The sequence below is a fragment of the Aquarana catesbeiana genome, linkage group LG09 (genome assembly GCF_042186555.1).
Source record: "Aquarana catesbeiana isolate 2022-GZ linkage group LG09, ASM4218655v1, whole genome shotgun sequence".
In the NCBI taxonomy this organism is placed as follows: domain Eukaryota; kingdom Metazoa; phylum Chordata; class Amphibia; order Anura; family Ranidae; genus Aquarana; species Aquarana catesbeiana.
In genome coordinates, this window is record NC_133332.1 from 290,936,067 (window position 1) to 290,963,003 (window position 26,937).

General features: G+C 43.2%; 1 protein-coding gene across 2 annotated transcripts in view; it reads left to right on the plus strand.

Annotated features, from left to right (window-relative positions):
* The window catches only part of COL27A1 (collagen type XXVII alpha 1 chain), a 656,744-nt gene that overhangs the window by 569,377 nt on the left and 60,430 nt on the right, over nucleotides 1–26,937 (plus strand). For both annotated transcript variants that reach the window (XM_073600403.1, XM_073600404.1), the window contains exons 46-49: nucleotides 1,191–1,244; nucleotides 8,362–8,469; nucleotides 8,560–8,667; nucleotides 26,224–26,331. In XM_073600403.1, the coding sequence (XP_073456504.1) occupies nucleotides 1,191–1,244; nucleotides 8,362–8,469; nucleotides 8,560–8,667; nucleotides 26,224–26,331 (378 nt within the window). The remainder of the gene's footprint in view (nucleotides 1–1,190; nucleotides 1,245–8,361; nucleotides 8,470–8,559; nucleotides 8,668–26,223; nucleotides 26,332–26,937) is intronic.

A 26,937-nucleotide genomic window follows, 5' to 3' on the forward strand; every position in this document is an offset into this window, starting at 1 on the left:
TTGGTGATAGCAATTGGTGATTGGTTGCCAAGCGCTACAATTTCAAAGTTGTGCTCATTTTCTTTTCTTCAGTAATAATTCATCAGCATGATTGCCTTTTTATAGTACATAGAGAGCTGATACAGTTGTATGAAAAGGTGACAGTACAGGTGACAATGAATGGTGTAGATAAAATCAAAGTCATTAATTTAGGCAGTGAGCTGGTGTATGCGTTTTCTGTGTTGCACATGTAGGAATACTGAATGACAGGTCAGTGTCTGAAGGGTCTAAATACATGGATTAACCCCGCTTAACGGTCCTATATATGTTACTGGGGTAATACAAACAAATCAAGAAGAGCTTAATTCGCCACTGGCTGACTGCTGCATGTTCAGTTATTGCTAGATCTTGGCGTCAACCAGTGGTCCCTCTCTAGCGGATTGGGCCTGCAAAGTGGATAGGATCGAGCATATTGAAAGGCTGTTAGCGTGGGATGCTGATAAAAGTGAGACCCACACTATTACGTGGACCGTTTGGTTACACTTCCGGTTCTCTTCTGATTTTGATCCTTTTATAGCAGATACAGCCTTTACTGCTCCCCCTGGACCCTCTCATGAGTAGCTTGATATACCTTATCCCCCACTTCCCTTTCTTTCTTATACCCTCCTCCCCCCCCCTTTTTTTTTTTTTATTTTTTAATTTCTTTTTCTCTTTTCATATTTCTCCGCCCTTTCTACTCCTCCCTCACCTTCTTAAGACGAAAGTAATCTTACCAGTAGATTCACCACACTTTCAAACCATATGTGTTGAGCCTTGGTTTTTTCAGTTTTCTACACCATTGTTTAATGTGATCTAGTGGTTACTTGATTTACCATTAATTGGTTTATTTCTACACTCTTTGATGATATCAACTTGACTATGCTTATGTGATATATGTTCTTTTAATGTCCTTCCGATCCCAATGTATACTTGTTCATTTAATGGAAATATGTTACATCTTGCCTATGGTTATTCAATGTGGTTTAAAAAAAATGCTTGAAACTTAATAAAACAGATTCAACATAAATACATTGATTAATACCATTACAAAGAGCCCACCGCTGACATCAGGAACTGGGTGTCCTGGTCACTTGCTATGCAAAGAAACAGAATGTAGATTTCAGCCAGATGTGAAATGAATCCAGATTTCAGTTCATTTCTCTGTTTCATAGGGAACAAGGGGCAAGCCAGGAAAACCAGGGGAACCCGGAGCTCGAGGACCGCCTGTAAGTTCTGAGTTTTCAACAATGTGATGTTCACATTCTTTGCCTCTTAGCCAAGTATATATAATGTGTATATATTTATATATTTTTCCATACATGCAGTACTGTTATTGTTTTAAGAACTTGTGTAAAAATGCTGTAAAATTAGCAGGTGTTCAAAAATAATGAAATTAGTCGTTTTTACTTATCAGTTAACTTTCCACAAAGTTCACAAAAAAACTTAAATCAAATCAATGTTTGCATTCGCCCTTTTCTTTTTAAACCGCATAGATTCTCCCACATACGCTTGCACACAAGGGGGTGTTCACACCAGCCCACACAGAAAACCAAGCCATGCAAGGGTGTAGTATGGTGGAGCTCCTAGGTTTGGGGGTTCATTTCTGCAGATGATGTTGAGTATTTTGTTAGATCAAATGGTCTTCTCAATGCCCAAAAGTGCAAAACATTCAGCCACAGTCATAAAGAACTGCCTTCAGGAAAAAGGACAAGAGACCTGGAAGAGATGGTATGGTCAGAGAGCCATGCTTTTAACATAATTGAGTCTTTCTTGGATTACATGAAGAGCCGAAGCAACTGAGACAGCCTAAATCCACTAAAGAACTGTGGTTCATTTTCCTAGATGTTTCGGACAACAACCTTCCGAGATCCTTAACCACTTCCCGCCCGGCCCATAGCAAAATGACGGCCAGGCGGTGGTTCAGTTATACTGACTGGGCGTCATATGACGTCCTTCAGGATAACAGCCACCGCACGCCCATGGGGGCGCGCATCACGGCGATCGGTGGTGCAGTGTGTCAGTCTGACATACCGCTACACCGATCTCGGTAAAGAGCCTCCGACGGAGGCTCTTTACCACGTGATCAGCCGTGTCCAATCACGGCTGATCACGATGTAAATAGGAAGAGCTGTTGATCGGCTTTTCCTCACTCGCATCTGACAGACGTGAGTAGAGGAGAGCCGATCGGCGGCTCTTCTGACAGGGGGGGAGTCTGCGCTGATTGTTTATCAGCGCAGCCCCCCTCGGATGACCACACTGGACCACCAGGGACACCACTAGGACCACCAGGGAAGGGGGCAACATGTGGATGGCCAGGTATGTACCCCATGGCCATCCACATGTTCAAATGAATGCCCAATCTGTGCCAATCAATGCCCACAAATGGGCACTGATTGGCACCAGTATGTACTAAAAGACATCAGTGATGCCCAGCAATGCCACCCATCAGTGTCATCAGTGCCACCCATCAGTGTCATCAGTGCAACCCATCAGTGCCACCTATCAGTGCCCATCCATGCCCATCAGTGCCCACCTATCAGTGCCCATTCGTGCCACCCATAAGTACCCATCAGTGCCACCCATAAGTACCCATCAGTGCTGCCTACGAGTTCCCATTAGTGCCGCCTATGAGTGCCCATCAGTGATCCACGTGATGATGAGTGCCCATCAGTGCCGCATATCAGTGCCACGTATCAGTGCCACCTCTCAGTGCCGCCTATCAGTGCCCATCATCAGTGCCCGTGAGTGCAGCCATATCAGTGCCCATCATTGAAGGAGAAAACTTACTTATTTACAAAAAATTTTAACAGAAACAAAGAAAAACTTTTTTTTTCAAAATTTTCGGTCTTTTTTTATTTGTTGCGCAAAAAATAAAAATCGCAGAGGTGATCAAATACCACCAAAAGAAAGCTCTATTTGTGGGAACAAAATGATAAAAAAATTTGTTTGGGTACAACGTCACATGACAGAACAATTGTTATTCAAATTGCGACAGCGCTGAAAGCTGAAACTTGACTTGGGCAGGAAGATGTCTAAGTGCCTGGTATTGAAGTGGTTAAATAAAAAACTGTGTGCAAGTGTACTTAGAAGAATTGATGTTGTTTTAAAGGCAAAGGGGGCACATTAAATATTGATTTTAGCTCATTATTTTTTTCTGTTTATGCACTTTGTAGGTTGTTTGATAAAAACACAAGCGCCCAATTTTAATTTTTATATATATATATATATACACACACACACACACACACACACACACACACACACACACACACACACACACAGCCTTTATCTCAGTCACCTTTAACGGCTCAAGGTTTTTTATCTTTTGTGCATTCTAATACTTACCTTAATCCCATCTTGATCCAGCGATGTGCACGAGTGCTTCGGCTCTCTGTGGACTCTGCCTCCTCCATTGGCTGAGACTGTCAATCACAGCCACTGAGCCAATCAGGAGAGAGAGGGGACAGGGCTGAGCCATGGCTTTGTGTGTGAATGGAACTGCAGAGGGGCACTGGGCAGGAGGGAGGGGCCAAGAGAGCCGGCGAGGGACCCAAGAAGAGGAGGATCAGAGCTGCTCTGTGCAAAACTGCTGCACAGAGCAGGTAAGTATGACATGTTTGTTGTTAAAAAAAAATACATATCACTTTGATGACCATTATTTCCTTGTTTTCAATTGTTCCCATTTCAGTTTGCTATGTTCTGCTGGTCCTGCTTGTTCTTCAGAATCCTAAAAGAATATAAGATAAAATTCTGCGTATATACAGTGCGTATAGAAAAAGAATCACCACCATTTTAAAATTATTACATTTTGATGCATTGCAGTCTGGAATGAAGACAGACACAGTTTTTGTTTTATCCAGCTGTATTTAGTTATAAGTGCAACTAATCACATCTATGTCAGGGATCTACAAACTTTTGAAACAAAGGGCCAGTTTATTGCCCTTCAAACTTTGAGGGCCGGACTGTGGACACTGGGAGTAGAAAATTCCCTGGCATCGGTGGGAGTAAACAATGCCATAGGCTTGATGGTCAGTGGGAGTAAAAAAATTACATTATTGGTGTCAGTGGGAGGAATAGTGCCCCATCATTGGTGTCAGTGGGAGCAATAGTGCCCCATCATTGGTGTCAGTGGGAGGAATAGTGCCCGATCATTGGTGTCAGTGGGAGGAATAGTGCCCCATCCTGGTGTCAGTGGGAGGAATAGTGCCCCATCATTGGTGTCAGTGGGAGGAATAGTGCCCCATCATTGGTGTCAGTGGGAGGAATAGTGCCCCATCATTGGTGTCAGTGGGAGGAATAGTGCCCCATCATTGGTGTCAGTGGGAGGAATAGTGCCCCATCATTGGTGTCAGTGGGAGGAATAGTGCCCGATCATTGGTGTCAGTGGGAGGAATAGTGCCCCATCGCTGGTGTCAGTGAGAGGAATAGTGCCCCATCTCTGGTGTAAGTGGAAGGAGTACTGGCTTGTATCAGTGGAAGGAATAGTGCCCCAAGGGCCAGATAAAGGCAAGCAAAGGGCCACATTCACTGGTGTCAGTGAGAGCAATAGTGCCATATCACTGGTGTCAGTGGGAGGAATAGTGCCCCATCACTGGTGTCAGTGGGAGGACTAGTGCCCCATCACTGGTGTTAGTGGGAGAAATAGTGCCCCATCACTGGTGTCAGTGAGAGGAATAGTGCCCCATCTCTGGTGTAAGTGGAAGGAATACTGGCTTGTATCAGTGGAAGGAATAGTGCCCCAAGGGCCAGATAAAGGCAAGCAAAGGGCCACATTCCGCCCACGGGCTATAGTTTGGAGACCTCTGATCTATGTGAAAAATATAACACTAATGCCCTGTACACACGGTCGGACATTGATCGGACATTCCGACAACAAAATCCTAGGATTTTTTCCGACAGATGTTGGCTGAAACTTGTCTTGCATACACACGGTCACACAAAGTTGTCGGAAAATCCAATCATTCTGAACCCGGTGACGTAAAACACGTACGTGGGGACTATAAACGGGGGAGTAGCCAATAGCTTTCATCTCTTTATTTATTCTGAGCATGCGTGGCACTTTGTGCGTCGGATTTGTGTACACACGATCGGAAATTCCGACAACGGATTTTGTTGTCGGAAAATTTTATAGCAAGCTCTCAAACTTTGTGAAAAAGTCCGATGGAGCCCACACACGGTTGGAATTTCCGACAACACGCTCCGATCGCACATTTTCCGTCGGAAAATCCGACCGTGTGTACGGGGCATTACATGTTAGAAAAAATAAATACAAAAACAAAATCACGGCGTTGGAAAAAGGATCACCCCTTTGTGTCGTTATTTTGTTGAACCACCTTTTGCTTTAATTACAGCCTTTAGTCTGTTGGGATAAGTCTCTACTAACTTTGCACATCTAGACTTTGCAATATTTGCCCACTCTTCTTTGTAGAAGTGCTCAAGTTCAGTTAAATTTGAAGGTCACCATCTGTGGACTGCAGTCTTCAAGTTATTCCACAGATTTTTCAATGGGGTTTAAGTCTGGGCCCTGAGTAGGCCATGCAAGGACATTCACCTTTTTTTTTTTTTTCTTCAACCACTGTGTGGTCATTTTTGCTGTATGCTTTAGGTCATTGTCATGTTGGAAGGTAAACCTTCTTCCCATTGACAACTTTCTGGCAGAGGGCAGCAGATTTTCCTCAAGAATTTGATGGTATTTTGCCCCATGCATTTTTCTTCTGTCCTGACAAGTGTTCCAGTCCCTGCTGCAGAGACATAACCCCAATAACAGGATGTTACCACCTCCATGCTTTACTGTAGGAATTGTGTTGTTTGGATAGTGAGCTGTATTGGATTTCCGCCAAACATATCGTTTAGTGTTGAGGCCAAATACAGTGCCTTGAAAAAGTATTCCACATTCTGTCATGGTACAACCAAAAACGCAATTGTATTTTATTGGGATTTTATGTGATAGACCAACATAAAGTGGCACATAATTGTGAAGTGGAAGGAAAATGATAAATGGTTTTCCACATTTTTTACAAATGTGAAAAGTGTGGCATGCAATAGCATTCAGCCCCCCTAAGTCAATACTTTGTTAGAACCACCTTTCACTGCAATTACAGCTGCAAGTCATTTTTGGGTATGTCTCTACCAGCTTTGCACATCTAAAGAGTGACATTTTTGCACATTCTTCTTTGCAAAATAGCTCAAGCTCTGTCAGATTAGACGGAAAGCATCTGTGAACAGCAATTTTCAAGTCTAGCCACAGATTCTCAATTTGATTTAGGTCTGAACTTTGACTGGACCATTCTAACACATTAATATGCTTTGATCTAAACCATTCCATTGGAGCTCTGGTTGTGTTTAGGGTTGTTGTCCTACTGGAAGGTGAACCTCCGCCCCAGTCTCAAGTCTTTTGCAGACTCCAACAGGTTTTCTTCTAAGATTGCCCTGTATTTGGCTCCATCCATCTTCCCATAAACTCTAACCAGCTTTCCTGTCCCTGGTGAAGAAAAGCATCTCCACAACATGATGCTACCACCACCATGTTCAGGGTGGGGATGGTGTGTTCAGGGTGATGTCCAGTGTTAGTTTTCCGCCACACATAGCGTTTTGCTTTTAGGCCAAAAAGTTCAATTTCTGACCAGAGCACCTTCTTCCACGTGTTTGCTGTGTCCCCTGCATGGCTTCTCGCAAACTGCAAATGGGACTTCTTATGGCTTTCTTTCAACACTGGCTTTCTTCTTGCCACTCTTCCATAAAGGCCATAATTTGTGGAGTGCACAACTAATAGTTGTCCTGTGGACAGATTCTCCCACCTGAGCTGTGGATCTCTGCAGCTCCTCCAGAGTTACCATGGGCTTCTTGGCTACTTCACTGATTAATGCTCTCCTTGCCGGCCTGTCAGTTTAGGTGGACGGCCATGTCTTGGTAGGTTTACAGTTGTGCCATACTCTTTCCGTTTTCAGATGATGGATTGAACAGTGCTCTGTAAGATGTTCAAAGCTAGGGATATTTTTTTATAACCTAAACCTGCTTTAAACCTCTCCACAACTTTATCCCTGACCCGTCTAGAGTGTTCCTTGGCCTTCCTGATGCTGTTTGTTCACTAAGGTTTTCTAACAAACCTCTGAGGGATATCATTTTCCTTCCACAATTATGTGCCACTTTGTGTTGGTCTATCACATAAAATCCCAATAAAATACATTTACATTTTTGGCTGTAACATGACAAAATGTGGAAAATTTCAAGGGGTGTGTATACTTTTTCAAGACACTGTAATTCAATTTTAGTCTCATCTGATCATAAGACCTTTTTCCATGTGGCCTCAGAATCTTCAAGGTGCGTTTTGGTAAAGCTCAGTCATAACTGCATGTGGCCTTTTTTGAGGAGTGGCTTTTTTCTTGCAACCCTCCTACACAAGCCACTTTTGTGGAGAATTTGTGATATTGTTGTCACGTGCACACAATGACCACTCTGTCATAAATTCCTGCTACTGCTTCAGAGTTGCTTTAGGCCTCTTGGTAGCCTCTCTGACCCGTTTCCTCCTGGCTCTTTTATCCCATTTGGAGCGACGCCCTGAGAAAAGGCGATTTAGCTACACCTGATAACGCTTACAAGTCATTTTTAGGAGGGGTGAGGGGTGGGGTGATTCTTTTTCCAACTCAGTGATTCTGTTTTTGATTTTTTTTTTTTTTCTGACATGGTGTTAAATCTTTCACTTGGATGTTATAAGCTGAACTGAGTAAATGCAGCTAAATAAAACAAAACTGTGCCTGTCTTCAGTTCAGCCTGCAAAGCAACAAAATGTGATTATTTTAAAGGGGATCATTATTTTCTATACCCACTGTAGATAGCAATTTCCTTGAAAACTGAACATGGGCTTCGCCCATGTAAGTTCACTTTAATGGTGGGGCCACCAGCTGGGCATACTTCCCTTACTTCAATTCCCATACTGTCCTGTGCACCTGCTGGGAGAAAGGGAGAGTTAGACCCTTGTAAGCTTTTTTTTTACAATCAAATCTTTATTAAAAGTATTGTAAGCTGTGACTCTGTCCTCACCTCCTTGTTACAGGACTAGGTGCCTGAGTGGCCATCTGACAAGCACCAGCACTGTCACATTGGCAGGAGGGGAGTGAGTCAATTTTCTCCCATACATAGAAGTATAAGGTCATTTTCTTCACTCCTGGCAGCTGAATGGGGAGGCTGGGAAATGAAGAGAAATGTGAGTGTGTGCCACTAGTGGGGGCACCTTTTAAGTGACCCTGTTGTTTTGCCCTAAATAAGGGAAGTACAGGTTTGCTTTAGGAACCTAGCAACAGGTGGAAAGGTGAAACATTTAACATTTATTGACTTTATTTTTAGGGAGCTGTAGGATTGGCTGGTCCCCGGGGAGTGGTAGGAAGACAGGGCCAAGAGGGTCCTCCTGGACCAGAGGGAATACCAGGCAAAGATGGCACTGCTGGGATACAGGTGAGTGTGTGAAAGACCCAGCAATAAACAGCAAGAACACTAGTCATAAGATATTTTGTATTTAACCAGAATTAATTTGTTCCTTTCCAGGGAGAACAAGGAGATGATGGGGAAATTGGCCCTGATGGCTTGCCTGGAAAGCGAGGAAACACTGGCGTGCCTGGTTTACCCGGGGCTCAGGGACCCATAGGACTCAGGGTAAGGATTCCAAGCTTGCACCAGGACAATTAACAATATATTCTTCATGTTAATGTGTATATATTCTGAACATTGATAAAGAGTGTAAAATTCCAGGTCTGATATCCAATACTACTTGTTGGGTTTGGGGATTTAGAAAATTCCATAAATTCTATAGGTCTAGTGGAATGAGGCAATTTCTTTTGGTACTGAGATCTCATCTCTGCTTATAGACATCTGAGGCAGTAACTAGTGTTAGGCTTAGGGGGTCTGTTTTTTTAAGGGTTAACAGGGGATTTAAAGGAACTCTCTTCCCGAAGGGGGGGGCAAAATGTTATAGGTGTGAAGTGCAAACACCTCTTCCTTCCAAACCTTCCTGTCACGGCCAAATGCTGGACTATTCTGGCAGACATAGAGAGAGCACTTAAGGGAAGTGTTGGTGCTTGCCTCTAAGCGCTCATACTTTCATTTTCGCCTATCATTATGATGGCCACCACGAATATGCAGGTGGTAAGAAGGGATAGGCAAGTGTCCTCACTATCAGAAAGTGATTGGACATTACATTTGATGAGTTTAGGAGAGGTGCTGAGGAACATTGTTTCTCTTTTGTTCCTTGATGGGAACAGCAGAGATCTTGCTCTCTGACCATTGGGTTTATAGCGCCACCTCCAGAAGTAGGACACTAGGGAAAAAAAAAACAGCCTAGGGCAGGCCACACCCTCTATTTGCTAGAGGCAGCTCAGTTTTTAGCTAAGCTTAGTGTTTAGGAGTAAGGACCTAAGCCCCCTGCTGGGAAGCTCTCATAAAGAACTGACGTTAGGAAGCCAGAATGACTGCCAGAGAACTTGTATATTCAGAGGGGAGTCAATGACAGCCCTGATACTTTCACACCAAAGTTTTCCTTTGGTAACCACAACACCTGGGTGAAGCCCATACAAACATGAAGAGAAGACACTGGACGGAATTGAACAAGGCCCCAGTACAAAACAAACTACATACAGTCACCCCACTCTGCCATATTTATTCATTGCCAAATCTTGCAGGATATGTGTGTATGTGTGGATAATACAGTATCTCACAAAAGTGAGTACACCCCTCACATTTTTGTAAATATTTTATTCTATCTTTTCATGTGACAACACTGAAGAAATGACACTTTGCTACAATGTAAAGTAGTGAGTGTACAGCTTGTATAACGGTGTAAATTTGCTGTCCCCTCAAAATAACTCAACACACAGCCATTAATGTCTAAACCGCTATTATAATAATGGTCTGATTATGTGGCTACCTGTTGTTTATGTTCATATAATGGTTTTCAGTTTGTTTGGCCTAATTCTGATCTGTTATAGTGATAAAACTATGGTGGTGTATGGTGTATTTTACTGTAGCCTATGTTTGTTCAATAATCTTTGTTATATAACATTATTTTGGTTTACAAAAAAATGAAGGTTTAAAATCACTTTAACAACCTATCACAGAAGTAGATAGCCCAACAATGAAAGCTGTGCAGTTGTCATATACAGTGAACTATCACTTAAAGTGTTACTAAACCCACAACAGTAAAATCAGTTTGCATATGCAGTAAAGCATGCTTGTTGTACTCACTGTGGAACCTAAAAGGCTAGTCCTCTGCATTGTATAAAAAGGCTGTTTGATCCTGTCTTCTCTGATCCTCCCTTCACTGTCTCCAAAACATCTGCTGATAGTACAGAGCCTTGGAGGCACTCTGCACTTGTTCAGGTTGGTGTATTGCTAGAGAGGTTTTTTTTTTTGGGAGGGTCCATGTGATCAGCACAGGGCCAATCAGCACTGTCCAGACTGAGGGTCAGGGGTCATACAGCCTCGTAGGACTGTCAGAGGAGAATGTAAACTCCTTCTACAAGCTTTAACCAGTGCTCGGCCGGACACTGATAAAAGTCACAGGACTGCTTTATACTGCTGATGAGAAAAGGTATTTAGCAGTTTATATTTACTAAAATTATTGCATTTCCATGTTCTGTGTACTGTGAAAGACCAGATATAGTGAGTGTAGGGTCCTGGGTTTAGTAACACTTTAAAGCCACTTCTGTGTTTATTAAAAGTCATCAGCTACAAAAAGTGTAGCTGCTGACTATTCACTCACCTGTCCCACGGACCAGCGATGCGGCCGCCCGAAGCTTTTGCTTCTCTCCCCGGCACCAGCATCACTAGTACGGGCACCCGGTTGTGACAGCTTGCGGCTTCACAGCTGAGTCGCGCTGCGCCTCCTGAATGGCCGAGCAATCTTCTGGGACCTGTGATGTATCCCAGAAGATTGCAAAGAGGGAGGGGGAGAGGAGAACTTCCGCTCGAGTTGCCAAGGCGGCGCGAGTTGAAGTGGGAGCTGGGTACCTGTCAAAACTAGGTACCCACCACCCCCCCAAAAAAATGACATGCCATACAAACGTGGCATGTCAGGGGGTTAGGCATCCTTAAAGCGGAAGTTCCACTTTTGGGTGGAGCTCCGCTTTAATGACATTGTCAATCAGCCATGGTATCATGTTTAAATTCTAATTTTGTGTTGGTTTGGATTTATTGGATATATAGAAATGAAGAAAGAAAGGCAGAGTACAGACATTAGGGAGAGGTCTGGGTATGGGAAGAAGGTGACAAGGGAGGCAGTACTGTGGCCTATTTCATTAAGTATATTAACCCTCATGGACACCTGCTTGGTAACGTTATATATTGTAGAGTATTGCTCAGATTGCAATTTTCTTTTGACCAATCTGTAATTTTTCCAGGATTCTCCCACTATTCCCTAGACAGCATGAGTTCAGTTCAGTATATGCTTAATTATGTCTACCCTGTTGATCCAGGTGGAGCCAATGTCTGACTCATGTTAAGCGTTAAACATCCATTATGGACTCCTCTGAGGTTTTAGGCAGCATTTTGCCCAGTCTCAACTGGTCATGTGACCTAAAGAGAGCCAGAGAGTCAATGGAATCATCCGAATCTCTGAGTATTACAGAATGCCAAAAGAATCCTAAATGAGCCGCTAACTGTGACTGTCTTTGTATCTGCTACCCTCTAGTGGATATTGTCTGCTACACACGGGGAATCCTGTTTTAATAGGATTGTGTTTAATTCAATTGCCATTGGAAAGTTCATTCAATTCCTCATAGATACATCATTACAACTCTGTTCTGGACTAACCCCATTGGAGTTAAACATAAGCTGTTCCATATTGTGAAGCTCTTGCAGCTGTTTCATCTTGACTGCAGTGTTCTCTGCGGGACCCTCTTCTGGCTGGAGGTGTGTGTACAGCTGTTTAGGGCTTGGGAATGACTTCTTTGGCCCTAGATAAATGACTGGTTTTATTTCACCTTCTATGCACTGGTGTATTGTTTTCTTGCATTCTCTGTAAAATATATATGTTTTAAATCGGATATTGTATAATGTTACTTATTTTGCTTCTATACATAATCCAGCTGTGTCTATAGCCTCCTGTTTGTAAGATACAATCAGCACAGCTCTGCTTCCTCCATAGAGAACCCGTACACTCTCTGCCATACCTAGCCGTATGGTAAAATGCTTTCTTTATTCTTTTTGCATTCAGATTAGTTCATTGTCAGATTTATTTGGTAACCAAAGTAAAATTGTTAAAATGTCTGCTGCTTGCTCTCTCTAAATACAACTTCCTAGGGAGAACCTGAAAAGGCAGGGAAGAGGGGAGTCACTACTCCTTTAGTTCTGTGTGTAAATTTCAGCTTAAAGCGGGGTTCCCATTTAAAAAAAAAAAAAAATTAAAAGTCAGCAGCTACAAATACTGCAGCTGCTGACTTTTAATCAGACACTTACCTGTCCCAGGGTCCAGCGATGCGAGGGATCGAAGCCCCACTCGTCCCCCCCCCCCCCCTCCACTCGGCGGCGCCGGCATTTTAACTGTGGGCGCCCGGCTGTGGCTTCACTGGCCCCACAATCTTCTGGGACCGGTCACGTGTCCCAGATGATTGACAAGAGGGAGGGTGGAGAGGCGATCTCCCTTCCTGTTTTTTTTTAAGCACACTTTAAACTACTGTGCTCCATAAACAAAGCTACCCTGTAAAACTCTTTTATTTATTTGTTTACATCAACAAATCAGGTTTTGGACCTCTTTTTTATGTTTTATTAGAAAGGTGGAGCTGGACTTCAGAAAAAAATTTTTTTATTTATTTATATTTTTTTGTGTTAAAGTATTACTAAAACCCACAACAGTAAAATCAGTCTGTATATGCCAGGGGTGCCCAATCAGTGGCCCAGGGGCCACATGTGGCCCGCAGAGCCCTCTGATGTGGCCCGCGACCTCCTGCTGTGGGATGACAGGTTGGCAAGCTCAGATCGCGGGTTTCCGACCCGCCATCCCAGAGCATCAGTATTGTGAATAGAGCAGGGTGTAGAGGAAGCAAGCAGCTGTGGAGCAGAGCCACATAAGCCGATGCTTCCTGTATAGCGTCGGTTCCTGTCATAGGCGGAGGGATACCAAATGCACTCTGCCTGGGACAGCAACAGCTGGCGATAACTGAATGAAAGACTGTTATTAAAGGTAAGTTTATTACTAAAATCACAGTGTATATATGGGCATCTCTCTTCTGCAGTTGTTACTGAGCTGCTTTCAAACTGGTCCACAGGGTTAGCTGCTATAGACTTCTGTTATTACCTGCAGGTTTGGTGCGTTTTCAGAAAGTGCGCCACACCTGCAGGATATAATGGAAGTCTATGGCAAAGTGCAGCTAACCCGCAGGAAAGCTAGCAAGTGGGTGTGGTGCTGCGCTAATCCAAGTAAATGAATGAATAAATAGGTGGAAGGCGTACTGCAGTGCTGAACGTCTAAATGTGTAAAAGGCTAGTTCAAAGCATGGGCGTGAGGTGTACTCTCAGTGAGTGCAATAGTGTAAAGTATTGTGAGGTCCCAATTAAAATAAAATATAACTAATCTTAAAAAAAAAGGTACATGTAAATATCCGGACTTGTGCACAAATGCAATTAAATCAACATGAACGTTAAAAAGCATGCAGTGAAACTCATCAAGTGATGCATAAAATATGGGTGACGAAAAAAATTGATACACCCAATTTGCAAAAGGTGGAAATCAAAAACAAAGAGATACAATGTTACACTGTACGTCCGGAGAGATCTCCAGGCGTATAAAATAGTTTAAAGTGTCCAGTGCAAGCAATCAGTGCTCAAATACAGCATACAAACATATATACAGTCCAAAAAAAAAAGTGGCTGGTGCAACAAAGCAATCTTCAATAACTCATCAGTCCTTAAGGTGCCAAACAGTGCAATAGTGCAAAACAGCAAACTTTCTTCATAGACCAATCACTTGAATAGGTGGGGGATGTGGAGTGTATAAATCAGGGAGGGATATTCAGTCCTCTTCATGCAGCAATCCTACACTAGTGGATAATGGCCCCTTACCTCATTATTCTGAGGTTACAGCATCAATCAAACACCGCTCACAGCTGCTCCTATGGGGGTTGGTCCTGGGTCCCGGACTGGATCTCTGTATACCTTAGATCCTCAAGGGGCAGGGTGGCCAAAAGAGGAAAGGGATGCCATATAGTGTAGTAATTTATAAAATCAAGTAGCTTTATTCACAATAAAAATCGTACTCACACAATGTATAGCAGAGCTCGCAAATAACTGACGAGCGGCGAGCTTGTACACTTCTGATAGTGGAAGGTGCCTGTCCCTGCTTTGCTTTGTTGCACCAGCCACTTTTTTTTTTGGACTTGTAAATATGTTTGTATGCCATATTTGAGCACTGATTGCTTGCACTGGACACTTTAAACTATTTTATACGCCTGGAGATCTCTCCGGACGTACAGTGTAACATTGTATCTCTTTGTTTTTGATTTCCACCTTTTGCAAATTGGGTGTATCAATTTTTTTCGTCACCCATATTTTATGCATCACTTGAGTGAGTTTCACTGCATGCTTTTTAACGTTCATGTTGATTTAATTGCATTTGTGCACAAGTCCGGATATTTACATGTACCTTTTTTTAAGATTAATAATATTTCATTTTAATTGGGACCTCACAATACTTTACACATTTAGACGGTCAGCACTGCAGTACGCCTTCCACCTATTTATTCATTCATTTACTTGGATTAGCGCAGCACCACACCCACTTGCTAGCTTACTATACCTATAGGGACCAGTTAGGACCCTATCCGGTGCAAGCAGCTTTTCCCTTTGCTATTTTATCTCCTACATGGTAGCGCGGGAATAAAATACTTTATACTGTTTATTTAACCTGCAGGAAAGCCACAGATGCACTGCACCCGCGGTGTGGGTAAACTGCAGTGCATCAGTGTGAAAGCTGCCTTAGGCCCCATTCACACGATCGGTCTGACTCAGTCAGACACTCCATTCACCTCTATGGAGCAGAAGATGTAGACGGACTTGTGCCCATTTACACCCTCCTATCTCCAATCCGATCTGCTAAAAAAAAAAAAAAAAAAAACAGAAGGGGGTTTGTCCTCTTCCATCTGGCCGGATCAGATCGGAGGGCCCATAGAGTAGAGTGGGTTTTGTTCATGTCTGATCTGCATATGTAGGGTGGACACCGACCTGTCATCCGCCCGCTCCACTTATTGTGGCCCACGATCGTTGCCAAGTCGCTTAAGTGGCCCTTGCTCTTCCAAAGGTTGGGCACCTCTGGTATATGCAGTAAAGCGTGCTTGTTTTACTCACTGTGAAACCTAAGGGGTTAATCCTCCGAATTTGTGTAAAAAGGCTGTTTGATCCTGTCCTCTGATCCTCCACTTCTTTTACTGTCCCCAATCCATTTGCTGATAGAACAGAGCCCAAGGAAGAGCACACATGCTCAGTTTGGTGTGTATTGCTAGGAAGGGTTTTTTTTTTTTTTTTTTTTTGGGAGAGTGCATGTGATCAGCACAGGGCCAATCAGCACTGTCCGGACAGAAAGTCAGGGGTCATGCAGCCTCATAGGACAGTCAGAGCAGAATGAAAACTCCTACAAGCTTTAACTAGACACTGATAAAAGTCACATAACTGCTATATACTGCTGATTAGAAAAGGTATTTAGCGGTTTATATTTACTAAAATAATTGCATTTCCATGTTCTGTGTACTGTGGGAGACAGATATAGTGAATGCAGGGTCCTTGGTTTAGGAACACTTTAAGCAGTGTACCTATTAGTCATCAGACCGTGTAAAATGCCTATGAACAAATTTGTATATGAAGGAGGAACTCTTACTCTCCCCTAATAAGTCACAAGGCTTGACCCTACTGGGTTGGAAGAGAAATGTCAAGCTAAAGGTTATTTTTAGCACTTGAAGGATTTATTCTGAGTAAAGTTCAAGTTGTAATTACCCACATGTGTAGCAAAGCTATTAATGTGCTAAGTGCACATCACATTGACAAGTGGAAATTTTAGACAAATAAAATATCAATCTAGCAGTGTATGTAATCTTACACTGACCTTACATACAGTCATACAACCTACAGCATTGCACAGTCTTTTAGATCTGCCAACAACTATGTAATGCCTCCTTGATTGGATATAAACTGAATAAATCACTCAAGCTGGCTATACGTGGATGGGCAGGCTGATTGTACAGAAGTTGATGTACTGATCGACTTCTGTACAACCACCCTGTCAGGTTTTTTTCTCATCGATCAGTGCCATCTGGTTATAGCTGGCAGCACTGATCAGTGTATTCTGACAAATGGAAAGTCTCCGCACTGTCAGATAACCATAGCTCTGCGGGAAGGGCTCCAGGTCTTCAGGTTTTCCTTTTTTTTGTTCAACCCACTGGTTAGCAGTGGCGGCTGGTGATAAAAAATATTTGGGGGGGCGCAAACAAACCCCTCCAGGTCCTTACCTGCAAACGGAGCCTAACTGAACTACATAAGGTGGTGATGGAAATTTCAGGTATAACTCCCCAGATAAACAGGACACGATAGATAGATGGATAGATATGCATTGAGTAAATTGCAATTGGAAAGACTTAAAGCTTCGCCTGAATATGGATAGCCTGAAGACACAGGCAGAGGAAACTACATCTCCCAGCAAGCTCTATTATCCTGCCAGGCCATGCTGAGACTTAGGATCCCTCAGCAGCTGGAGGTGCCCAGGTGCAGCCCATTGCTCTGATCCCCAGGCTGTCCACATGATGAGAACATTGAGGAATTGACACCTGAGGTCAGTGTGCGGGGCCCCCAGTGATGGTGCAGAGCCCCCCCCCCCAGCCTCTCCCGGCTGTCACTCTACCTTGCCATTGTCCTCGCCCTGCAGCAGCTCCTTCTCAGAGAACTTGATCCCTATGCCAGGGGTCCTGTCCTCCCTCTCCCCGGGGGAGCTGATGACCGATTCGGAGATCTCACTGATATCGCTGGCCGTTTTGCTGAAATTGTCCCGTCCGGACTGCTGGTGTTCTTTGGGGTCCAGGTCCCTTTCTTCCCCATGATATATGCTTCGAAATTGATGGTCTTGTTCTCATAGGCGTCCTCCACATTGGTGAACATGCCGTTGTACTTCACCCGGGGGGCAGTGGAGGCTGTGGGGGGGGCAGCAAACACGGGATGGGAAGGCTGTACAGCGCAGGAATGGAGAGGCTGCAATCCACTCACACCCCCCCCATCCAGCGCTCGATCAAGCGAAGTGGGGTGGAGACTGATGGTGATCTGAATCCGGGGTAGGGCAGGGCTCCTGGAAGAGGCTATTTCTCCTGGCTGAACAGGAAGCGGGATTTCCTGGCCAATCGGTCTCAGAAGCTGCTTCCAGATTGGCTGGGAGGAGAAGCAGAAAGGCCATAGAAACTTGGTGGGTTCACTGCGCCCCGAGCCCACCCTTCTTTTGAAGCCAATTAGAGCCTCAGGCTCTAATCACGTGCTTCAAAAAACAAAACAAAACCCCATTGAAATCCATGTTTCCGGCGCCCCACACATAGATGGGGGGGGGGGGGGGGGCGGCACCCCTGTGCCCCTAATGAGCAGGCTGCCAAGTCGATCTACCAACCACCCTGTCCAATAAAAGCAACTTAATCAGCACTGCGGCAATAGGCTGCAACGCTTATCTGTGTATTCTGACAGATGAGTCTCTCGCGTATGGCCAGCTTAAGGTAGGCCCTCTCCTAGCTTTTGTAAATTGAAATAAGATTGCATGTAGATTGTAATGTGTATGTCTAGATTAAAAAAGATGTAAACCCATTCAATTTTATTCTCATTTCTTTGTTCTTTGAGGGACACAGGAATTTTGGAAATAGTTGGGTTATACAGCCTCTTCCGACAGAGCTGAGGGAAATTATGTTGAACACAACGCTATGAAAATAGGGATCTCAGGTTCCAGATCACAGGTGTCCGGTCATTCTGGGGATACTGAATAGTTGCCCTGGAACCTCTAGGGAAGAATAGACTGAGGTTACCTAAAGCTGTTTCATAGAGAAGACATGTTGCCCCCTCAGTTGCCCCCTCATGGTGATAATGCATCTTGGTTTAATATGAGACAAGGCCTCAAAAGTACTCAAAAGGCACCCAGCGATAGAAATGGTGAAGTAGCTCCCAGCACTTTAGCCGAAACGGTTACTTGCAAAGCGAGAGACAGAGTCACACCTGGAGCTGTGCCATGACTCTAGACCCGGAGAGCACTCTGCTGGTAACTAACACAGTTCACAGACATCTGAAACGCACCACAATGCAGAGCCCAGTGTTCTAAGGACACATTCCAGGTTAGCCTTACAGTCCAGTCCAGCAGGTTCCAGATACGATTGCCAAAGCTAGGCTGAGGAAATGCCAATCTGCATAGTGGAGAGAGATAGATAGATACTAACCTGCTAAAACAGCAGTGCCAGTAAAGAATCTTTATAAAGTCAAAGGAAAAAAAAAAAAATCCATAAAGCCAGAAAGACTAGCAAAAACAAAAAATAGACTTTCTTCAGCAGAGCGTCTTCTAGGACACTAGCAAAAACTGAGACATGCTGAGTAGAGGAGGGTTTATAGAGGGGCTGGCTTACAATGTTTGTCAGTGTTCTAAAATTCCAGTAGGTGGCAGTATAACCCAACTTTCTGAATTCCCCTGTCCGTCAATAAATTCCAGGAAAAGTGCATTTTACCATCTTTAAAATATTAATAGAATTTGGAAAATCATTTTCAGACTTTGTAAATCGGCAGCTCTGAAATAATACCTGATGATCCTACCACTAAGCTTTTGTTCAGGCACTTCCTGTTATGAACTCCAAAAGGACCTTGAACTACCTAGTTGTTGCCAAATCTAAAGGCAATTGTACAACCAGATTGCAACAATTGTGACCAGCTTTAAATGTGAATATTTTGAATAGCTGTCAAGTTACAAACTCTGTGTAGGGACCGTTCACACAGCATCACATGCTAAAAGGCTAGATATTAGTATTTGGGCTCCTATCCATTCAGGGGCAGTAGACTGCAGTGCCTACAGAGCATTTCAGTGCTCCGCACTGTTTATTTACTTTTTTAAGCCTAAGCACTGCTCAGCCATTCACATGAAGCCTTGACTTCTATGAATAAATACAAAGCGAGGTGGGGAGGAAGGCGGCTGATGTCATGATCGCCAACTCAGCCATTCAGAGGAAGCCTTGTGTTCAGTGATAAAATACAGGGCTTCCTGTGAATGGCTGAGCAGTGCTCAGCTCAACTATTTTTTTCCAGGAATGAGAGGGTTCTGTATGTAGCTGATGCTGCATACAGTTTATACAGCACTGACAGCAGGCAAATGTATTAGTAAAGGAAATAGTTCATTTGGACCAGCATGGACAGTGCTTTCCACTGTGCTGCAGTAAAATTCTGTATGTCTTCATTATCCCACAGCTCACCACACAGCACCTCTTGGCTGCACTGTAGTGTGAATAGAGCACAGAGAAAACAATTGTTTTCTGTGTGCCCTAGCAGTGACTGGCATTTCACTGTCAGTCACCGCATGTGTGAACGAGCCCTTAATCCCAACCGGACTTTCATTTTAAATTGGCTAAATACATTCCAGGTGCATCAATGCAATCTGTCACAAAGACCTGAAGCGCCAAGCTGTCTACTGGGCTCTCAGGTTTGGTACATCACGGATCTGGTGGCCAGATTACTGGGAGACCTGGCTGTTTTGGTTCACGTTGGCACGAATGACAAAGTCAGAGGCAGATGGAGTGTCCTAAAGAACGATTTTAGGGACTTAGGAGCTAAATTGAGGAAAAGGACCTCCAAGGTAGTATTCTCAGGAATACTACCGGTACCTTGAGCCACACCAGAAAGGCAGAGGGAGATTAGGGAAGTAAACAAGTGGCTGAGGAGCTGGTGTAGTAAGAAGGGGTTTGGGTTCCTTCAGAACTGGGTTGACTTCTCATTCTGTCACCAGTTCTATAAAAGGGACGGACTGCACCCAAATGAGGAGGGTGCAGATCACCTGGGAGTGAAGATGGCTGAAAAGTTAGAGGGGTTTTTAAACTAGGCGACAGGGGGGAGGGTCCAGAGGTAGAGATAGTAAGCAATGAGCATATTCCAGAGGGTAGTATTGGGGGCATTAGTGGTAGGTTGACTAAAGTACATAAACCCGAGGTAAGTATAGTAGCAAGTCCTATTTGCAATCTCGGAACACTCAATAAGAGGATAGTATGCGACTGGTCTAAACAATGTGGCAGGTTCACCAATGCCAGGAGCCTAGTGGTCAAGATGGGTGAACTAGAGATGCTGTTGAATGAGGCGGATTTCAATTTTGTGGGAATTTCAGAGCTCTTTCAACAGCTCTCATGATTGGGTGGCAACCATTCAAGGATATTCCCTTTATTGCAGGGATAAAGAGGGTAAAAAAAGGGAAGGGGTATTCCTATATATCAAGAATAATGTACTGAAGTGAATGTGAGAGATGACATCAAGATAGGGAGGAGATGGAATCTTTATGGGTAGAGCTCCAAAGGGATGAAGCTAAAGAGAAAATAATACTGGGAGTATGCTATAGGCCCCCTAACCTGAGGTAGGAGGGGGGGACGGACCTCCTATCACAATTTGGATTGGCAGCAAGGATGGGAAGTGTTATCATAATGGGGGATTTAAATTATCCTGACATAGACGAATGCGTGGTTCCCTCTGCCCAGTCTAAGGCTCGCCAGTTCCTAAATGTCTTGCAGGACAATTTCATGGGTCAGATGGTAGATGCACCAACTATAAACAAGGCGTTACTAGATCTACTGATTACCAACAATACAGACCTGATCATGGATGTGGAAATACGGGGCAATTTAGGAAACAGCGATCACAGGTCAATTGGCTTCAGTATAAATCACACAAATAGGAAACACAAGGGGAACACAAAGACACTGTATTTCAAAAGAGCCAACTTCCCTAAACTACAAACTTTGCTAGAAGATATAAATTGGGATAAAATCTTAGAAACAAAGAACACAGATGAGAAATGGTTTTGCTTTAGGAGCATATTAAATAAGGGCATTACTCAGTGCATCCCATTGGGAGATACATTTAAAAGAGCGAACAAATGTCCTGGATGGCTTAACTATAATGTAAAAATGCATATAAAAGCAAAGGAGAAGGCCTTTAAAAAATACAAGGCTGAGGTATCATCATCAGCGTTCAGACTGTACAAAGAATGCAACAAGATATGTAAGGATGCAATTAGGGCGGCTAAGATAGAACACAAAGGACACATAGCAGAGGAGAGCAAAAAAAATCCCAAAAAATTCTTTAAGTATATAAACAGTAAAAAAGGAAGGACAGACCATATTAGCCCCATAAAGAATGAGGAAGGACATCTGTTTACAAAGGATGGGGAGATGGAGAAGGTATTGAATTTATTCTTCCTTAGTCTTCACGAGGGAATCGGGGGGGGGGGCTTCAATAACCAAAACTGCAGTGTTTGTCTTCATGACACATCACAGGAAGCACCCTCATGGCTAACAGAGGGCAGAAATAGAAATAGACTTGGGAAACGTAACATTAATAAATCACAGGGACCAGATGGCTTGCACCCAAGGGTACTTGGGGGAACTCAGTCAAGTAATTGCCAGACCATTGTTCCTAATTTTTACTGACTAGGATGGTACCAGCTGATTGGAGAAAAGCCAATGTAGCACCAATATTTAAAAAGGGCCAAAATACATCCCTGGGAATTACAGACCAGTTAGCCTAACATCAATAGTATGCAAGCTCTTGGAGGGGATGATAAGGGACTATATACAAGAGTTTATTAATGAAAACGGTATCATTAGCAGTAATCAGCATGGATTCATGAAGAATTGTTCTTGCCAAACCAATCTATTAACCTTCTATAAGGAGGTGACCTGCCATCTAGATAAAGGAAGGCCCGTAGACGTGGTGTATCTGGATTTTGCAAAAGCATTTGGCACAGTTCCCTATAAACGTTTACAGTACAAAGTAAGGTCCGTTGGCATGGACCATAGGGTGAGTACATGGATTGAAAACTGGCTACAGGGGCGAGTTCAGAGGGTGGTGATAAATGGGGAATACTCAGAATGGTCAGGGTGGAAAGTGGGGTCCCCCAGGGTTCTGTACTAGGACCAATCCTGTTTAATTTGTTCATAAACAACCTGGAGGATGGGGTAAACAGTTCAATCTCTGTATTTGCGGATGACGCTAAGCTAAGCAGGGCAATAACTTCTCCGCAGGATGTGGAATCTGAACAAATTAATAGGGTGGGCAACTAAATGGCAAATGTGCTTTAATGTAGAAAATTGTAAAATAATGCATTTGGGTGGCAAAAATATGAAACTGGGGGAGAACCTCTGGGGGAATCTAGGATGTTAAAGGACCTGGGGGTCCTAGTAGATGATAGGCTCAGCAATGGCATGCAATGCCAAGCTGCTGCTAACAAAGCAAACAGAATATTGGCATGCATTAAAAAGGGATTAACGCCAGGGATAAAGTGATAATTCTCTCACTCTACAAGACTCTGGTCCGGCCTCACCTGGAGTATGCTGTCCAGTTCTGGGCACTAGTCCTCAGGAAGGATGTGCTGGAAATGGAGCGAGTACAAAAGAAGGGCAACAAAGCTAATAAAGGGTCTGGAGGATATTAGTTATGAAGAAATGTTGCGAGCACTGAACTTATTCTCTCTGGAGAAGAGAAGCTTGAGAGGGGATATGATTTCAATTTACAAATACCGTACTGGTGACCCCACAATAGGGACAAATCTTTTTTGTGGAAAGGAGTTGAATAAGACACGTGGCCACTCACTAAAATTAGAAGAAAAGAGGTTTAACCTTAAATTACGTAGAGGGTTCTTTACTGTAAGAGCAGCAGGAATGTGGAATTCCCTTCCACAGGCAGTGGTTTCAGCGGGGGGGCATCCATAGTTTCAAAAAACTATTAGATAAGCACCTGAACGACCACAACATACAGGGATATAAAATGTAATACTGATATATAATCACACACATAGGTTGGACTTGATGGACTTCTGTCTTGTTTCAACCTTGCCTACTATGTAACTATGTAACAATATAAAATGTGTGAAAAGTCTTCTTTTTTTTTTTTTTATATAAAGTAGCGACAGCCTGGTTAGAAATACCGACCCTCTGGTGGCTTGCTGGAGAAGGCCCTTGTCGCTCTCTTTGTGGAATCAAGGGTTTCTCTGTAGAGGTTCATCATTTCCCCTGCTAAGTCGCAGGTAGAGCTCGCCAATCAGCAGGGATCATTATCTCAGCTCAGTTGGGCACGTGTGATCATAAAAATAGTTGACATTCAAGACATCTTTATGTCAGTGCAAAATCTCTGGTTATTGGTTGTACTGACAGCAGCTGGCCATCTGTGGGAGCTACAGTCAACACAAATTAAACAGTCTGTTAGAAACAGAAAGAAAGACATTTGTAAATGAAAGCTTTAATACGTCTTTAGCCAAGTCGCTGTGACATGAAGCAAGGTGAGAATTTCTACCTTAAAGGTACCCAGATCCATTTGTCCAATAAAATTGCTGATTGCAAAGCCTTACAGTGTCATTCCAGGCAAAACATTTTTTCTAATAAGAGTGGGGAAGGATTAGAACCCCAGTCAGGTTTTTTTTTTGCTTTAATAACTGTAGATGGGATCATGGATCCATATTGTAGAATACAGTGGCTCTAGTTTAGACAGCTTTTGAACATGAGAGGTGTTTTAAGGGGCTTTGGATGAACAGTAGACTGTGAAGGAAAAAAAAAAAAAAAGTCCAAAAGTTCTGATTTTATCTTAGAAGTCCAAAGACAACAAGCCAAGATGTTTTGGAACTAAAAGCTATCACAAGAGATTGAACACATTTCAGCATATTTTTCACTAAATTGACCAAATTCATAGATACCCATGTTTCTGTCCTCAAAGGCTTGCTTTAATGTGTCATTCTAGTGGAATTCCAGCTTACACCAAATTAGACTTGAACACCCCACCCAACACGTATGCTAACTAAACCTGTGTAAAGAAAGATGCATATACTTGCCTATTTTCAGGCTGCTCCTGCCCAGTCATGTGATCTCCCCCTGTGTCAGTGTGTGCCGACAATGGATGAGCCATTGAAGTCTATGGGTGAGATTACTGCTCCAGGCTTTACTAGCCAAAGTCGGAGCGTTCTCACCTCTCCCCTGCAGCTGCTGCTGGCTGACACAGGGAAGATCACATGCTCAGACCAGAGAAGCCAGAAAATAGGTAAATATATGCATCTTTCTTACACAGATTAGTCAGCATAGGTAATAGGAGGGGGGAGGGGCAGTTTGAAGGCTTGTTAGGTCTAAGCTGGAATTGCACTTTAAGCATAGAAGGAATATGTCTAATAATTCATCACTGTGCATACAGTTATAGTTGCTAAACATCTCATAAATAAAGAGCAGTACATATGTTGTGTCCCAGCCTGTAGGCAGTTCTGTGTATCATTTACTTATAGCTTAGAGACAGACATGACACCAAGCTGGGTCACACCAGGATAGTAGAGGGACCCAGTGTTCCCATCTGGTAACCAGCCTTTTTCCTGCCGTCATGTGACAGGCCTGTACATTGGTTTATTTATAACCGTCACGTCCTGCACACTGGTCAGGCAATGGGTTTCCTCTTGCAGTTCACATTAGGCATGTGACATACGACCACTGTTGATATCAATGTATGTCCCTACCAGGGTGCCTGCAATGTGATGTTTTCATGCTTAAAACGGACCTTCAGTCATTTTTTTTTTCAACTTTCCATCTATTAAATCTTCTGCCCTTGTTGTTTTAACTTTGGATAGTAAAACATTTTTTTTTCTGCGAGTAAATACCTTATACAGCCCACTTCCTGTTTCTTGTCTGGTAAAAAGCCTAGGCCAGTGATGGTGAACCTTGGCACCCCAGATGTTTTAGAACTACATTTCCCATGATGCTCATGCACTACGCAGTGTAGATGAGCACCATGGGAAACGTAGTTCCAAAACATCTGGGGTGCCAAGGTTCACCATCACTGGCCTAGGCTTATGACATCATGAACAGAGAGAGTTTGCCAGGAAGCGAGGGGGGGTGAGTCATAAGAGGGCTAATGAGAGCTGCAGGGCTGGAGGTGTGCCTCTGTGTGTGTTTAAATCCAGGCAGCAGCTTCAGCTGCCCGCAGTTGAAATGGATGAAGCCAGACTCAGTGGAGGGAGATTTCTGCAGCGTATTTGGCAAGTACAGAATCGCAGTATATATACATAAATATGCAAAGTGGTTGGAGGGAAGCTTCAGAATGGCAAAGATGTTTTTATTACAAATTATGTGAGCAGACTGCGGTTCCTCTTTAAGGTTCTGTTAGATGTTACAGCTTCTGCATACCAATGTGTGGCTTGGACCTGTGCTTTATTATTTTAGATATTTTAAATAATCTATTTTTTGGGTTTTTCTATCAGAGTGGTCTGGTTTTGCTGAACCCAGCACACACATTGGCAGCTGCTTGCAAGCACAAAACACATATAATCTGGCACATTGGACTTTTACTGAGGCAAAGACTAAAATACAAGCTGTAGTAACCCATGACAACCTGTCTGAATTTGCCTTTGTCATTTAGTTGGATTCAAGTATTGAAAGTTTATTGTTGTTCAGGGATGTCCCTGTATGATATCGGTGCATTTTGTAGTGCCTTAAATGTATTGTCTTGTTGTGCTCTAGGTTTGATCCTGTGTGTTTGGTCTACCTAAAGACTTCTGCTTTATATAAAAGAAATTAGCACGGCACTATATAATGACCAAGGTAGAGAGCAGCCCTGTTCTGGTCTGCTCATTATATACCAGACAAGACTGACTTATTAATTCTACATTTGAATGTAAATGCATATTAGAATAATACAAGTTACTCTGAAGCTGGCCATACATGCATAGATTCATTTTGCTCAGCCTAAAGGGCATGGATGGATGCATTTTCCTTGTGGGATATTGTATTCTGACAGCTGACACTTGCGGCTGTCAGAATACCTGAACAGTGGCTGCATCTGAGTGGCTCCTTTAATGAAGGTCTGTGGGCACCCAAGGCTCGAATTTTGGGAAGTTGAGCATAAGGAATTTTGATACCTGCTGTCTTCATCCTAATCTCAGTAATATAGTTGACTCTGAACTGGAATAACACATTCCATTTATAACTATTGATGTTTTTATAGGGAGAAAGGGGACTACCCGGAGAAGTTGGGGTACCTGGAAACCGTGGCAATGAAGGCGGCATGGGATTTCCAGGAGCCAAAGGAGAGCCGGGAACAAAAGGCCAACCGGTGAGAATTACTTATGCTTATAGTGTGACTTTTGGTAAAAAAAAAAACAGTTACAAATGGGTTCATGCCAGATTCATCTTTAATGAATCTGCAGGCTTACCTATGAAAGATGTATTTTTATCACCTTTTTTAACGCTACTTCATTTATCTGAGGATGACTTTGTAGCTGAGAGTTTGTGTTCAGAGATCAACTTGAGGTCTAGATGCTGTTAGGGGTCAAGTACCTAAATCCAAGCTAATAAGACATGTAGTCTTCCAGCTCCCAAGCAACCATAATGGTATCAAACACAGAGCCCTGTAATTTACATTCCTTTTACAGTGCCTTGAAAAAGTATTTATACCCCTTGAAATTTTCCACATTTTGTCATGTTACAACCAAAAATGTAAATTTATTTTTTGGGTATTTTATGTGATAGACCAACACAAAGTGGCACATAATTGTGAAGTGTAAGGAAAATGATAAATGGTTTTTAATTTTTTTTTTACAAATTAATATCTGAAAAGTGTGGCGTGTGTATTTGTATTCAGCCCCCCTGAGTCAATACTTTGTAGAACCACCTTTCACTGCAATTACAGCTGCAAGTCTTTTTGGCTATATCTCCACCA